Source organism: Stenella coeruleoalba (assembly GCF_951394435.1).
Source record: "Stenella coeruleoalba genome assembly, chromosome: 4".
NCBI lineage: Eukaryota > Metazoa > Chordata > Mammalia > Artiodactyla > Delphinidae > Stenella > Stenella coeruleoalba.
Window position 1 is genome coordinate 38,015,177 of NC_137149.1, and position 14,409 is coordinate 38,029,585.

Genomic DNA, 14,409 nt, shown 5'->3' on the forward strand with positions numbered 1-14,409 from the left:
TGGTTATCTATTTTATATATAGTAGTGTGTATATTTTAATCCCAAACTCTTAATTAATCCATCCCTACCTCTCTTTTGGTGATGATAAGTTTGTTTTCTATGTCCATGAGTCTATTTCTGTTTTGTAAATAAGTTCATTTGTATCATTTTTTTTTGTAGATTCCACATATAAACAATATCATATGATATTTGTCTTTCTCTGCCTGGCTCACTTCACTTAGTGTTATAATCTCTAGGTCCATCAGTGTTGCTGCATATGGCATTATTTCATTATTTTTTATGGATGAGTAATATTCCATTGTATATGTATACCACATCTTCTCTACTCATTCCTCTGTTGATGGATACTTAGGTTTCTTCCGTGTCTTGGCTATTGTAAATAGTACTGCAATGAACATTGGGGTGCACATAGCTTTTCAAATTATGTATTTCTCCATATATATACCAAGACTGGGATTGCAGGATCATATGGTAGCTCTATTTTTAGTTTTTTAAGGAACTCTAGCCTCTTATTTTCTTAACAGTCTTTTTTGAAGAGTAGAAAGTTTTAATTTTGATGAAATCCAACTTATTTTTATTTTTTATTTTATTTTATTTTATTTTTTGCGGTACGCGGGCCTCTCACTGTTGTGGCCTCTCCCTTTGCGGAGCACAGGCTCCAGACGCGCAGGCTCAGCGGCCATGGCTCACGGGCCCAGCTGCTCCGCGGCATGTGGGATCTTCCCGGACCGGGGCACGAACCCGTGTCGCCTGCATTGGCAGGCGGACTCTCAACCACTGCGCCACCAGGGAAGCCCCCAACTTATTTTTTTAAAATAGAATCCAGTTTATCAAGTTTTTTCCTTTATGGTTATTTGCTTTTGGTGTCATAACAAAGAATCATTGCCTACCCAAGGTCAAAAGTATATTCCTGTTTTCTTCTAGCAGTTTTATAGTTTTAGCTTTTACATTTATATCTATGATTCATTTCTATGTCTTTGTTTTGTTTTATATGGTTTGAGATTGAGGGTTTTGTTTTGTTTTGTTTTTTGTGGATATGGATATCTAGTATTTCCAGCACAATTTACGGAAAGAACTATCCTTTTCCATTGAATAACTTTGCTTTTGCCAAAAATAATTGACCATACATATGAGACTATTTATGGTTACTGTAGCTTTAATATAATGCCTTGAAATCAAGTAGTGTAAGTCCTTCAGCTTTGTTCTTCGTTTTCAAGATTATTTTAGCTAGATTTAATTCTTTGCAATTTCATATGAATTTTAGAATCACCTTTTCAATTTCTATAGGAGTCTGCTAGGATTTTTAGATAAATATAGGGAGAAGTGACATTTTAACAGTATAGAGTCTTCTAATTCATGAATATGGCACCTCTCTCCATTTATTTAAGTCTTCTTTAATTTCTCTCCATAATTATTTTAGTTTTTAGTGGAGAGATACTACATATTTTTTATTTAGTTTATTCCTAAATATATTAATGTTATTCAAAATGGAATTGAACATTATTTTCCGATCAATAGTTTCTAAGATATAGATATACAATTACTTTTGGTATATTGACCTTCTATCTTTTGGCATTGCTAAATTTATTATTCTAATAGTTTGTATTATAGATCTTTTAGGGTTATTTAACATACAGAAGCATGTCATCTCTGAATAAAGACAGATCTACCTCCTCCTTTCTTATCTTTATGCCTTATATTTGTTACTTTTTCTTGTCTTATTGTGCTAGCTAGAACCACTAGTACAATGATGAATAGAAGTGGTGAAAGCACACATCTTTGCCTGTTTCTGATTTTAGTGTGAACATATTTGAGGTAACACAAACATCAGATTATCAAAGCAGACACACCAAATCAGAAATGTTAAGCAGTATTAAACTTTACTAATAATTTAAAGGCTACAAGTAGTCAAATTACATGAATGAAGCAAGCACAGTTTCAGAAACATTGACAGAATTTTCTAGGTACTTTTTTTTTTTTTTGCGGTATACGGGCCTCTCACTGTTGTGGCCTCTCCCATTGTGGAGCACAGGCTCCGGACGTGCAGGCTCAGCGGCCATGGCTCACGGGCCCAGCTGCTCTGCAGCATGTGGGATCTTCCCGTACTGGGTCATGAACCCACGTCCCCTGCATCGGCCGGCGGACTCTCAACCACTGCACCACCAGGGAAGCCCTCTAGGTACTTTTTGCCACATTAGATTTCCTCTTGTGCTTTTTAAAGTAATGAGTGCCATTCACATTACTTACACATCAGTGCGCCATTTAAGTCATGAAATATGTGCAAATATTTCCCCCCATTGTGTTGTTTTTCATTTTGTTTATGGTTTCCTTTGCTGTGCAAAAGCTTTTAGGTTAAATTAGGCTCCATTTGTTTATTTTGGTTTTTATTTTCATTACTCTAGGAGGGGGATCCAAAAAGATATTGCTGTGAGAAACATCTCTATTTTATACTCAGATAGTTATATGACATTTTCCAGAGAGCAATGCTCCATAAATCCATAGGCTCTAGGCTGTTTACTACAACCTAGTAGTAAACTACTATCCATCCTTCAAAATGTATTCTATAGGTAAGGATTTCCCTGTCAGCAAATACCATTAGATTCTTTGTCAGGAGTTTTGTTATTTTATGTTTACAAGGAAATTGAATTAGGTCACCTGTCTTCTGTCTTTTCCAGGGGCTTCTCCCAGGTAACAGGGAAGAATGGATTAAAGATGCCACTTATTCCTTTCCTTTTCAGTGTTCTATATCTCATGATTAAGTATCATGTTAGCTGAAGGGTTTTCTTTGGTAGATCCCTTTAATCAAACTGAGTAAATTTTCTATTTCTAGCTTGTCAATAGTTTTATTATGAATTATTTTCAAATGCTTTTTCTGCAATTGTTCATATGATCAAATAATTTTCTCATTTAATTTGTTAATGTGGAAAATTACATTGATTTTCAAATGTTATCTCAACATTGCATTCCTAGGGTAAACCCTATTTGGTCGTGAGATTCTCACCATTTTATACACACACACACACATACACACACACATATACACACATGTATATGTATATACACACACATTTTGTCAATACACATAATGTACAATTTACCATCTTAACCACTTTTTAGTATATAACACAATGATGTTAACTATTTGCACATTTTTGTGCAACAGATCTCTAGAAGTTTGTCATCTTGAAACATTGAAACTCTGTACTCACTAAACAATAGCTCCCCATTTCCTCCTTCCTCTCAGCTCCTGGTAACCACATTCTACTTTCTGTTTCTACAAGGTTGACTACTTTAGATACCTCATACAAGTGGAATCATGCATTATTTGTGTTTTTATGACTGGCTTATTTCACTTAGCATAAGTTGTCAAGGTTCATCCATGTCATATAGTATGATAGAATTTCATTCCTTTTTAAAGCTGAATAATATTCCATTGTATGGATATACCAAATTTTCTTTCTTTATTCATTCATTGATTGACATTTAGGTTGCTTCCACCTCTTGACTATTGTAAATAATGCTGCAATCAATATGGATGTGCAAATATCTCTTCAATATCCTGTTTTCAATTATTTTGTATCTATACCAAGAAATGGGATTGCTGGATCATATGGTAATTCTATTTTTAATTTTTGGAGCAACCTCCATACTGTTTTCCATACCAGCCAAACCTTTTCACATTCCCACAAACAGTGCACAGGGTTCCAATTTCTTCACATCCTTGCCCACACTTGTTATTTCTATTTTTTAGATAGTGAGCATACTAATGGGTGTGAGATTTTGATTTGCATCTCCCTGATGATTAGTGATGTTGATGATTAGTGATGTTTTCATATGCTTGTTGACCATTTGTATATATACTTTGAAGAAATGTCTATTCTAGTCCTATACCCATTTTTAAATCAGGTTATTTGTTTGTTATTATGGTTGAGTTGTAGGAGTTTTAGTATAATCTGGATATTTACTCCTTATCAGGTACACATGATTTGCAAATACTTTTTCCCATTCTGCAGGTTGCCCTTTCACTCTGTTGAGTCTTTCCTTTGCTGCACAGAAATTTTTAAGTTTGATGTAGTCATATTTGTCTAGTTTTGCTTTTCTTGCTGCTTATGGTATCATATCTAAAATTCATTGCCAAATCCAGTGTCCTGAAGCTTTTCTCCTATATTTTCTTCAAGGAATTTTATAGTTTTAGATCTTACATTTAGTTCTATAATCTATTTTGAGTTAATTTTTGTATATGGTCTAAGGTGAGGATCCAACTTCTTTTTTTGCATGTGAATATCCAATATTCCAAACACAATTTGTCGAAAGAACTGTCCTTTCCCCAGTATATAGTCTTGGTTCTCTTGTCAAAGATCATTTGGTTATCTATGCAAGGCTTTATTGGTGGGCTCTCAATTCTGTTCCATTGGTCTCTATGTCTGTCTTTATGCCAGTACCACACTGTCTTAATTACTGTTGCTTTGTAGTATGCTTTGAAATCAGGAAGTGTGGGTCCTCCAACTTTGTTCTTTTTTTTTTCTTTTTTTTTTGTGGTATGCGGGCCTCTCACTGTTGTGGCCTCTCTCATTGTGGAGCGCAGGCTCTGGACGCACAGGCTCAGTGGCCGTGGCTCACGGGCCTAGCCGCTCTGTGGCATGTGGGATCTTCCCAGACCGGGGCATGAACCCATGTCCCCTGCATCGGCAGGTGGACTCTCAACCACTGTGCCACCAGGGAAGCACCTTCTTGTCTTTAATTATAGTCTCCATGCAGTTCTAAAATTACTTAGGTCAACAAGTTTTCTCCCCACTGATTTGCTAATATTCTGCTAAGGAGTTTTGTATCTATGCTTGTGAGACATATTAATATGTAATTTTCTTTCTTTATATTATCGGAGTCAGGCTTATTTGCTTATTTGTTCATTTAATTATGATTGGGTTTATGCCTTATAAAAATAGTTGGGAAGTATTTCTTCTTTCTCTATTTTCTGAAAAAGTTCATAAGTTTGATATTATTACTTTTAAAAATTTTTGACAGAATCTACCATAGTCCAGAGCATTTTTTGTCTGGGAAAGTTTCCAATTTCCTTTAAAGATGAAGTGCTGTTCAGATTTAAATTTCTTTTTGTATTAGTCTTGTATCTGTGGAGTTAATTTTTCAATTTCACTGGAATAAAGGTCTTCTGCTATTTCTTTAATAGCCTTTCAATGTCTGTAGGATCTGTTGTGTTGTCTCTTATTTCTTATGTTTGTAATTTGTGTTTTGTTTTACCTTTTTAAAAATTATTTTAGCCAGTTATTTATTAATTTTCTTAAACTTTAAAGAAAGCCAGGTTTTGGCTTTGTTGTTTTTCTGTTTGTGTTTTTGTTTTCTTGACTTCTGTTCTTATCTTTATTATTTCCTTCTTCCTACTTACTTTGGGCTTAGTTTATACTTTCTTTATAGCTTAAAGTGAAAATTAGATGCTTGATTATCTACCTTTTTCTTCTAATATAAACATTTAAGGCTTTTAAGCTATGAATGCTTATGTTAAATCATTATATTTAAAGGGTGGTTATATTCCTCAAATTTTGGCATACTGTGTTTCATTTTGAAATATTTCTGGATGTTTGTTGTGTTTTCTTCTTTGACCATGGGTAGTTTAGAAATGTGTTGCTTAATTTCCAAATATTTGGAGGTTTTTCCAGATATACTAGTGTTATTTATTTCTAATTTAACTCTTTTTCTTTTCTTCCTTTCTTTCTTTTTTTATTTTTTCCTAGTCCTTTAAAGATTATTAAACTCATTTTAGGTCCCAGAAGATGATCTTTCTTGGTGAGAAAGTTCTATGTGAACTAGAAAAAAAATAAATGTGTATTCTATATGTGTTTTGTGAACTACTCTGTAAATGACAGTTAGGTCTAGTTGGCTTTTGGTGTTGTTAAAATATTCTATAGTTTTATTCATTTTTGCTTGCTTACTTTATCAGTTTCTGAGAAATGTATATTAAGATTTCCAACTATCACTGGGATTTTTTCTGTTTTTTTCTTTTAGTACTCTCAATTTTTACTTCTGCATATTTTTATTTAAATAGCATTCTATTCATGTTTTGTGGACTCAATGTCTTATCTCTCTGCTCATATCAACTGTATTTCTCTTTTAGTTTTCTTCAGCATCCCACATTTTATCTTTCCCTGTAATTTTTTTCCAGTTTGTAGGTTTTGTTTAATGTCTTTCATATCTTCTCCAAGGTCTTGACTTAAGAGTGAGGTACAAAAATGCTAGTTGGAACATGTATGTTTATGGGTGGGACTTCACTGTAGCATGATAGAGTGGGGATCAGGCTGTTTTGTTGGGGACCAGCACATGCTAGTATTTGTGGCAGAATTAATCTGATCTCTTGGTTTAGGGTTATGATTCTCCTTCTCCTGGGAACAAAGTATTTCAAACGGGTTGGAGTTCTAAAACTTTGGAATGACACTTTCACTTAAACCCTATTTTTCAGCACAGCACACGCTTACCATTTTCAGCAGTATCTTGCATGTATTTTTTGTATTTAAATATTTTCTGAACATTTTCTGTAGATGTATTCTCTGGATGGACACCAGGGTGAGTGAGGAATAGTAGCCTGGCTGAGGAAGCCTCTGGTTTCTAGGGGAGGGGTGTTGATTAAAACTTATAATGACCATCAGTGAATCTCCTTTTCACCCAAGTCCCTTTACCAGCATTTAAGTGTTACCAGTGACTTCAATTTCTGAGCCTTTCCAGATTTTTGTAATGGAAATGTGGACTAAGAACGCTGCCTACCACATCAATAAACAAAGGATGCTGCAGTCATCAGCAATTGCAGCCATCCCCAACAGTGAACCCTGAGGGAGCTCAGGATGGAAACCAGGAATGCCTGCCATTTGGCAGTCAAGTGCTGCAGCACCCCACCCCACCCACACCCCTCTCCCCGCAGTGTACCCTGAGGAGACTCAGGATGAGAAAACACAGGATACTGGCCCCAGAGAGCTGAGGTGCATATCAAAGGGATGGTTTTAGTGAGCCTGGACTCTTTGTATCTTCCCATACACAGAAAAGCGCTAACTTCCTTAACTTGAGACGTCTGGTTTTCTTTTATTAACAGTAATCCTTTGCTCAGATTACCTGGTGTTGTTACAGAAACTCCTGTATATCCTGGCATCCCCCCTTCCTCCTCAGAACAGTTTTCTCAGCATTATCTGAGAGGTTGTCTCCCGGGCTCGAAGTCCTAAGAATGTCTGCCGAATAGGTTGTGCATTTTTTTCAGTTGACAGAAACCAGTTTGTTTCTTGTTGAATTGCCTCCTAGCAGGCTTACATTTTAGCTTTTTTAGGTTTTGTTAACTCAGTTACTATGCATTGTCCATTTAATTTCTCTCATCTGAAATTTTGTTGATGTCTTTCTTCATCTGTCATATTTTTTTCTATTCTTTTTATCCTATGTTCTTGCCTTTTCAATTTATTTATTGTCATTAAAGTGGTGTTTCCAGAGCGATGAAAGATAAGTTCATATATAGCCATGTTTTAACTGGAAGTCTTATTGCAGTGGGTACATATTTTATATTTTACTGAATACTGTGAAATTGCTTTTCAAAGTGCTGCATTGATTTATGTTTGTTTTGGGTTGGTCTCAGCCTATCCATACTGATGCTATTTTCTAGAAATGGCAGAGGGCACTCCTCTGGGCTACTTGTGGCAAGCCTCACAGACATGTCCCCAACTGAAGCCAATGCTGAGGCTGGACCAGCCCTTTTGGTTCTTATGATTGCAAGACACACCTCAGCAACTACTATCAGGGAACTTAGAAGAAACAAGGTTTATTACTCACATGTCCTGGAGGGTACAAGCCATGTCCTGCACCACTTAGCAATGTTCAGGGGGCAGGGGGAGAGGTGGGAGAGAGAGAGAGAGAGAGAATATGAATGTGTGAGCCTGGTGTTGCTGGTGAATTTAAGTTTCTTTCTTTGTAGCGAAGGAATTCGGAGATGAAGTGATAGGTAAGAATCAGATTTATTTAGAGAGAAACACACTCCACAGACAGAGTGTGGGCCATCTCGGAAGGCAAGAGGCAAGAGGCCTTGAAAGATGACATGGTTAATTTTTATGGGGTGGGTAATTTCATAGGCTAATGAATGGGATTATTTCAACTATTTTGGGAAAGAGGCGGGGATTTCCAGGAATTGGGCCACCACTTTTGGACCTTTTATGGTTGGCCTCAGTCAGAACTGTCATGGCACTGGTGGGTATGTCATTTAGCAAGCTAATGTATTACAGTAAGAGTATAATGAGGCTCAAGGTCCACTGGAAGTTGAATCTTCTGCCATCTTGGACCCAGTTGGTTCTAACCAGTCTTTGTCATGTACTATGGCTATATCATTCTTTTAAAGGTTGTGCCCTGCCCCCTTCCCTCCTGTTTCACTGGTGCTCTCTCTGCCTTTATTGGGGTTGATGGTGGGGTACTGGGGTTTTGAGGGTTCACTCTTTATTGGTGAAATTAAAACATAAAAGCAGGAATTAAAGCACAGGAAGGGAAAAGCAAGCAGTGGGTCAGTCAGTTATCTAGGTCCACCAGAGCTTTCCAATGAGGAAGACTCATGCGTGGGGCAGCCTGGCTCTTTATCTAGTTGTGTAGATGGCAATGTGTTCTTTCCAAGATGGATGTCTTTGAAATGGATGCCTCAGCAGTCAAAAGCTTAATGTCAGGCACTTACATTATAATCAAAAAAGCTAATTGTCAGGTACCTACACTACAGGGTTCCAACTAATAGTTGGAATTTCCCCAGAGCCACTTAATAAGTCATCTGTTCTTTCCCCAGGGAAGCTACCTCTATTTCTATTGTGTTCACTTACCCATTCAACAGGTAGTCACTGCTTCAGTAGTATAAGAATGACCTAGAATAGTGCCCTAAAGATAAGAGTGCTCAAAAACAAACTGACAAGGTTTTTGTAATTCTAAAGCTTGCAGTCCTAGGGCCATCCTTTAGCTCTCTACTTAGACACATCCCCTGGGCAGTTTTCCCTGATTACACCCTGCCCCACACATCCAGGCCTACCAATGCGATGGTGGTACGAGGGAGAGAATTACCAAATCTATTATTCTGCACTGCATGATTTTAATGGTATGTGTATCTTGCCTGCTAGGCTCTTAGCTCTCTAGCACAGGGATTAGGTCTTTTTGGCCTTTATCTCCCAAATCCAGCATATGCTTGTATGTCAAAAATTGTTCAAGAAACTTTGTCATAAATTAACCCAAAATTTGATTTCAAAAGGGCGTTAGAGGTAATAGAGCATGACTCAAACAAAATTAAACTGTATTTTAAATTTATTTTAATACTCAGTTTCAGATATATTATGACATTTAATTACTTATTTGCTTTAATTTAAGTTAGAGCCATAATGTGCAAAAAAAGAAAGGAAATGTGTTTAGCTAGAACAAATATTCAGGATAAAAAAGTAGATACAGAAATATAGTGCTAATCATATACTGCATAGACTATCTTGTAAAAAAATGCGTGTATGTGTACACACACACACACACACACACACACACACAGAGCAATGAACTAAATTTGGCAATGGGGTAAAATTTGATTCCTCTATAGTAATTTGAAGAGAAGATTTAATTGATTTCAGCTATGACATGGTTATTCACACACACATACTCCCAAGAGAGGCAGTTTTCCAAGTAACTTTGGGAAAATTAAAAATTTTCTGGTTCAAAACTTTTTAAAGCCAATTCAATGAGCTTCATCAAAATATCTAATATGGGCCCTGCTCACAAGCACTTAGTGATAAGTGTTAAAGAAATACAACAAAGTAATGGGAAACCAACTTAAGATTGTCTTATTCATTGTATACTTATTTGTTGTCTGTTTCTCCCACTTAATTCACTGCTATTATTCTAATATCTACAAGAATGCATAGTAATGAATACATATGCAGTACACAAACAAGTGCTTATGACAAGATATTATTAAATATGAGGAAGATATAAACTGATCCAGAACGGAAGTTATTTAGTCAAATGTAATATCTTGAATGAATAGATGCTATAATCAGATAAAGGTAAAATTCCACTACTATATTGAGCCTAGGCAAGCGACACTTTACAACTGAAAATGAAATAATGGTTGAAAAGGGATTAAAACTCTTTGGAATTTAGGCATGCCAAGCCCAAATCACTGGACTTTCAATTACAGATTCAATGACCATCTAGACACTAAACAGAAAAATTGTGTATGAAGACCTTAGTTCCAGCCACAAGTATGTCACTCTAAGATTTTGGCCAAGGAGACATAGTTTCCTCAATTATAAAATGGGTTATGAATACCTGCCCTGCCTTCTTTACAGAATTGTTGTAAAAATCAAGTACAATTGACATTTATATATTCTTATTCTTTAGTAATCAATTACAAGCAAAATGTCCTTATTACAATCAACACTGAAAATTAGAATGTCACTGTGGCAGACATGGAGGTGGGCCCCTTGAATCTCTCTTGAAATAAGAACATGCTGATCAAAAAGTTTTTTGTCGGCCTGCAGCTAATAGCACCTTCTGGGTCTCCCAGAGCATGTGAAGGTCATGTTTTCCTGGGCAGCCTCTGGCAATGACTTGGCATAATGGTGACTAAGACCTGGCCATTTCTGCACAACACGGGGCACTCTCCTCTGTGGGCAGTCTTTGCTCTGGATCTCACCAATGGGCTAGCCAAGCCTCTCCCAGAGCTGCATCTCAGTCTGATGCTTTTCCTGCCCATTCCTCTCTCCTTTCCTGTTCTTCTCACAGGTGTCTCTCCTGTCTATTCCTATTCCATCTTCCCTTGATCTTACTTAGGCATTGCCTCCAATAAATATTAGCACTTGTAACTCTTGTCTTGGCATCTGAGTTCCAGAAGACTCAACTAATGTGGCCCCCCCAAATTGTCACTATTATGAATGTTATATTTCTTTCCAGAGATTTTCATATGTATAAGCATTGTGAGCATTTTAAGATGGCTCTACTTCTTTTTCCTTTATCATCATCTCATGCACTTATGAATAATAGGTGATAAAGCATTTTTTAAAATGTAAGCCTCATACAGTGCTAACCACCACCTGATGTTCATGGACTTTAACAACAACAGTGCCTGAGGAAACTCTGAAACATTTCTTGCGAACACAGCATTGAATGGCATGGCCCCGGTGAGAAGTGCAGCAGAGTCATCTGTAATCTTTCAATAACTTTTTAGGGTGAGGGTCATATTCTTTCTGCCCTCAAGCCTGTGTCCTCTCTGCAGAGTCTGTTTCTATGCTGGTCCTGGGCTTCATTTGTATTGTTTTCATTGATATCTCTTGCCTTCTCGTTCTTTCTGGCTTTACTTCTGCATTAAAGCTACAATTACATAAATACTCCATATATTTCACATGTAGGCTTTGGAAACATTTGAAATCATTGTGTACTATTAATTTCAATCAGCACTTTTTTGTTTTTAAACTTTACACCACTACAAGAGTTTGTTTATTTATATATTTTAACGTGGGTAAATCGGCATTTTCAAATTGTTTCTCTCTGTCTCTTTTAAATTTAACTTTTCAACTTGATTATAAAATTCCCTAGGGCAGAGAATGTACAGGGGAAGATATGCTTGGATGAAACTAGGCACATGGATAAAAATCTGGGATCTCTTCTTATATTGAGTAAGATCAATGACGTCTTTGAGCCTGTTTCCTCATCTGTGTTGTGAAACAGGAAGAAAATGTAATCCTCTTAGCTTTGAGTGGGGACAACATCATGACATGTGTCAAGTTCCTGCAAGACACTAGCACTAATTCGAGGACAGTTCTTTTCCTTTGAATGGAAGTCCACAAATGGAATTAAAAATTTATACTTTCACTCAGACTTAAGCTTCCTCCCTTTCTGTGAATTTGCTAATTCCACTGGGCTTAAAGCTACTCTAAACAGAGTAGGCTGGAGATGGTCCTATGGCCATTTCACACCATACTAAAAATATTTCTGATTTCTATCTTTCAAGTGGTGTTCACAAGTGATTTGTTTTTCCATACCACACCCTTCCCTAAAATTGAATTTCCAGAATTACAAATAAAATAGAGCTAACATTCACCAACATCTTTAGCATAAGGAATCATGAAAACTTTGTAAATGCACAAGTCCAAACAATTTTGAAATAAAGAAAGGCAGCACCGAGTGTTATAAAGATCACAGATTTGGGACTCTTACCTAGACTTGTCAGTTGCCAGCTGCAAACATTGAAGCAATAGCTTCCTGTAACCTTTGCTGCTCATCTGTAACATGAGCATAAGGACCGTGTTTTTGTTTTTTTCTTTAGAAGATGTTTTTTAAAAGCCAGTTTTTATTTTTTCATCTTATAAATATTTCTTCTGCAATTAGAGCTTTCAAAACCACAATTGATTTTCCAATTTCCATGATAGAATGTTTTTCTTTTCTACAGAATCAGAGAAGTAATCCCTTGAAACCACAGAAAACAATCTTTTGAAATAAAGGAAAAAAATGATAGAGGCATTGGATCCACTGAACTGAAGATGAAACAAAGACCAGGCTACATAAATGAGAAGTGTCTGTTGAGAGGGAGGGGCTGAGTCAGGTAACACTGTTCCCTGTGGATCCCAGTTTTATCCTTCCCGTCAATGAGTATAATAGGAAAATACTTGTAGTATTCGATGATGTCTTCCACTGAGTCAAACTTCTGAAACACAGAAGAGAAAGTTAATGAAAATTTAGGTACCTTTGTGTCTGTCGATTAAAGTGCAGCCTAACATGCTTCGTTTTATTTAGGGAAGAGGTTAACTCATTTAATGTTTTTTAGATTGTAAAGGGGTATCAGAAAATGTTTTTATGTGTTTTTTTTTTAATGGATGTGACAAAGAAGCCCTTGAAGGATCAGTGATAAGATTAAGGTAACGAAGGTGACCAAAAGTGAGCCTTCCGCAGCTCTCGAAACTTCCCACCCACGGAATGTTCACCAGAATCAGGTTACACTGGACAAGCTCCACTCTGTGGTTACATGTTCCTACCGTAAGCAGTTCGGATGGGTTAATTACACAGCAGTCAGCCACAGAGAATCCCTGGTGCCTCCCTTACCTTGTCCCCAACTGTGACATACTAAAATCTAGAAGATCAGGGCTTGACTTCACTTCGTAAATTAATGGGAAAGGTCTGCGGTGAAATCTCTCTCCTGTACACCCCTCTTGTTCTAAAGCATTCTAGACTAATCAGAAAGAACACTGATGGGCTTCCCTGTGGTGCAGTGGTTAAGAATCTGCCTGCCAATGCAGAGGACACGGGTTTGAGCCCTGGTCCGGGAAGATCCCACATGCCACGGAGCAACTAGGCCCGTGCGCCACAACTACTGAGCCTGTGCCCTAGAGCCTGTGTGCCACAACTACTGAGCCTGCACTCTAGAGCCCGTGAGCCACAACTACTGAAGCCTGCACGCCTAGAGCCTCTGCTCCTCAACAAGAGGAGCCCCCGCAGTGAGAAGCCCTCACACAGCAGCGAAGAGGAGGCCCCGCTCACCCCAACTAGAGAAAGCCGGCATGCAGAAACGAAGACCCAACACAGCCAAAAATAAAATAAATTAATAAAAAAAAAAAGGAAAGAATACTGATGACCACAGGGCTCCTGGTAGTTCTTGGCCAACTTAGGTTCCTTCCCTGGGCTTCTTGTGAAATAATGAGGTGACAGTGAATCATTACACTTTTATGTTTCTAGAGATGTACAGATAAAGTGCTGGGGTGATTTAATGGAAAGTAAGATGATTTCAAGTATAGGGGAATCAGGAAGTGCTTTGTGGAAGATACAGACTTGAAATGGGCTACACATTCTGGGTGAGCCAAGTGGACAAAGTGGGTTTAAAGATCCTAAGAGCAGAGGAAGACGAGTGTGCAGGTGTTGAGAACACGTGGGCACAGATAGGAATTCTGATGAGTTTGGCTGAGTTCTTGAAAGGGGCTATTTGGAGATGATCAGGAAGAAAGAGCTTGCACGACCTGCCTTTTGTAACTTAGGGCAACACTGTGAAGTGAACAGGGAGGGAAGAGCGGACCTTCCCTGAAGAGCCAAGGGAACTGCAGCTCAGAGTGAAGACTGGCTTGCTTCACTTGTTACACAGCCAGAGGGCAGGACCAGGAATGCAATCTGGTTTTTCTGGACGTGTATCAGTTTCTTCCCTGATGCAGCTTTGCTTGTGGCTTGTGAACCCACTGTTCCAACAGAGCAGTGTCCAGATGATGCAGCCTGAAGGAGGGAGCTGCATTGGGGACGACTTTGATTCTCTTTAGTTTTGTACATCCTCCCTCTGCCCAGCACAGAAACGTTTGCAAGCCTGAGGGATACTCAAGAGGGAATGAGATTGTCAAGGTCGGTGTCCTCATGGGGATTCATGCATTGCATTCAGGCGGGGGC

At 37.8% G+C, this 14,409-nt stretch overlaps 1 protein-coding gene across 1 annotated transcript in view; it reads right to left on the reverse strand.

Annotated features, from left to right (window-relative positions):
- Nucleotides 1-12,248: 12,248 nt before the first annotated feature.
- CLNK (cytokine dependent hematopoietic cell linker) overlaps nt 12,249-14,409 on the reverse strand; it is a gene marked incomplete at its 5' end in the record, with an annotated part of 103,531 nt that continues 101,370 nt past the window's right edge. Inside the window, one exon of the mRNA XM_079919803.1 lies at nt 12,249-12,691. Coding sequence (XP_079775929.1) covers nt 12,545-12,691 — 147 coding nt within the window. The 3' untranslated portion in view covers nt 12,249-12,544. The remainder of the gene's footprint in view (nt 12,692-14,409) is intronic.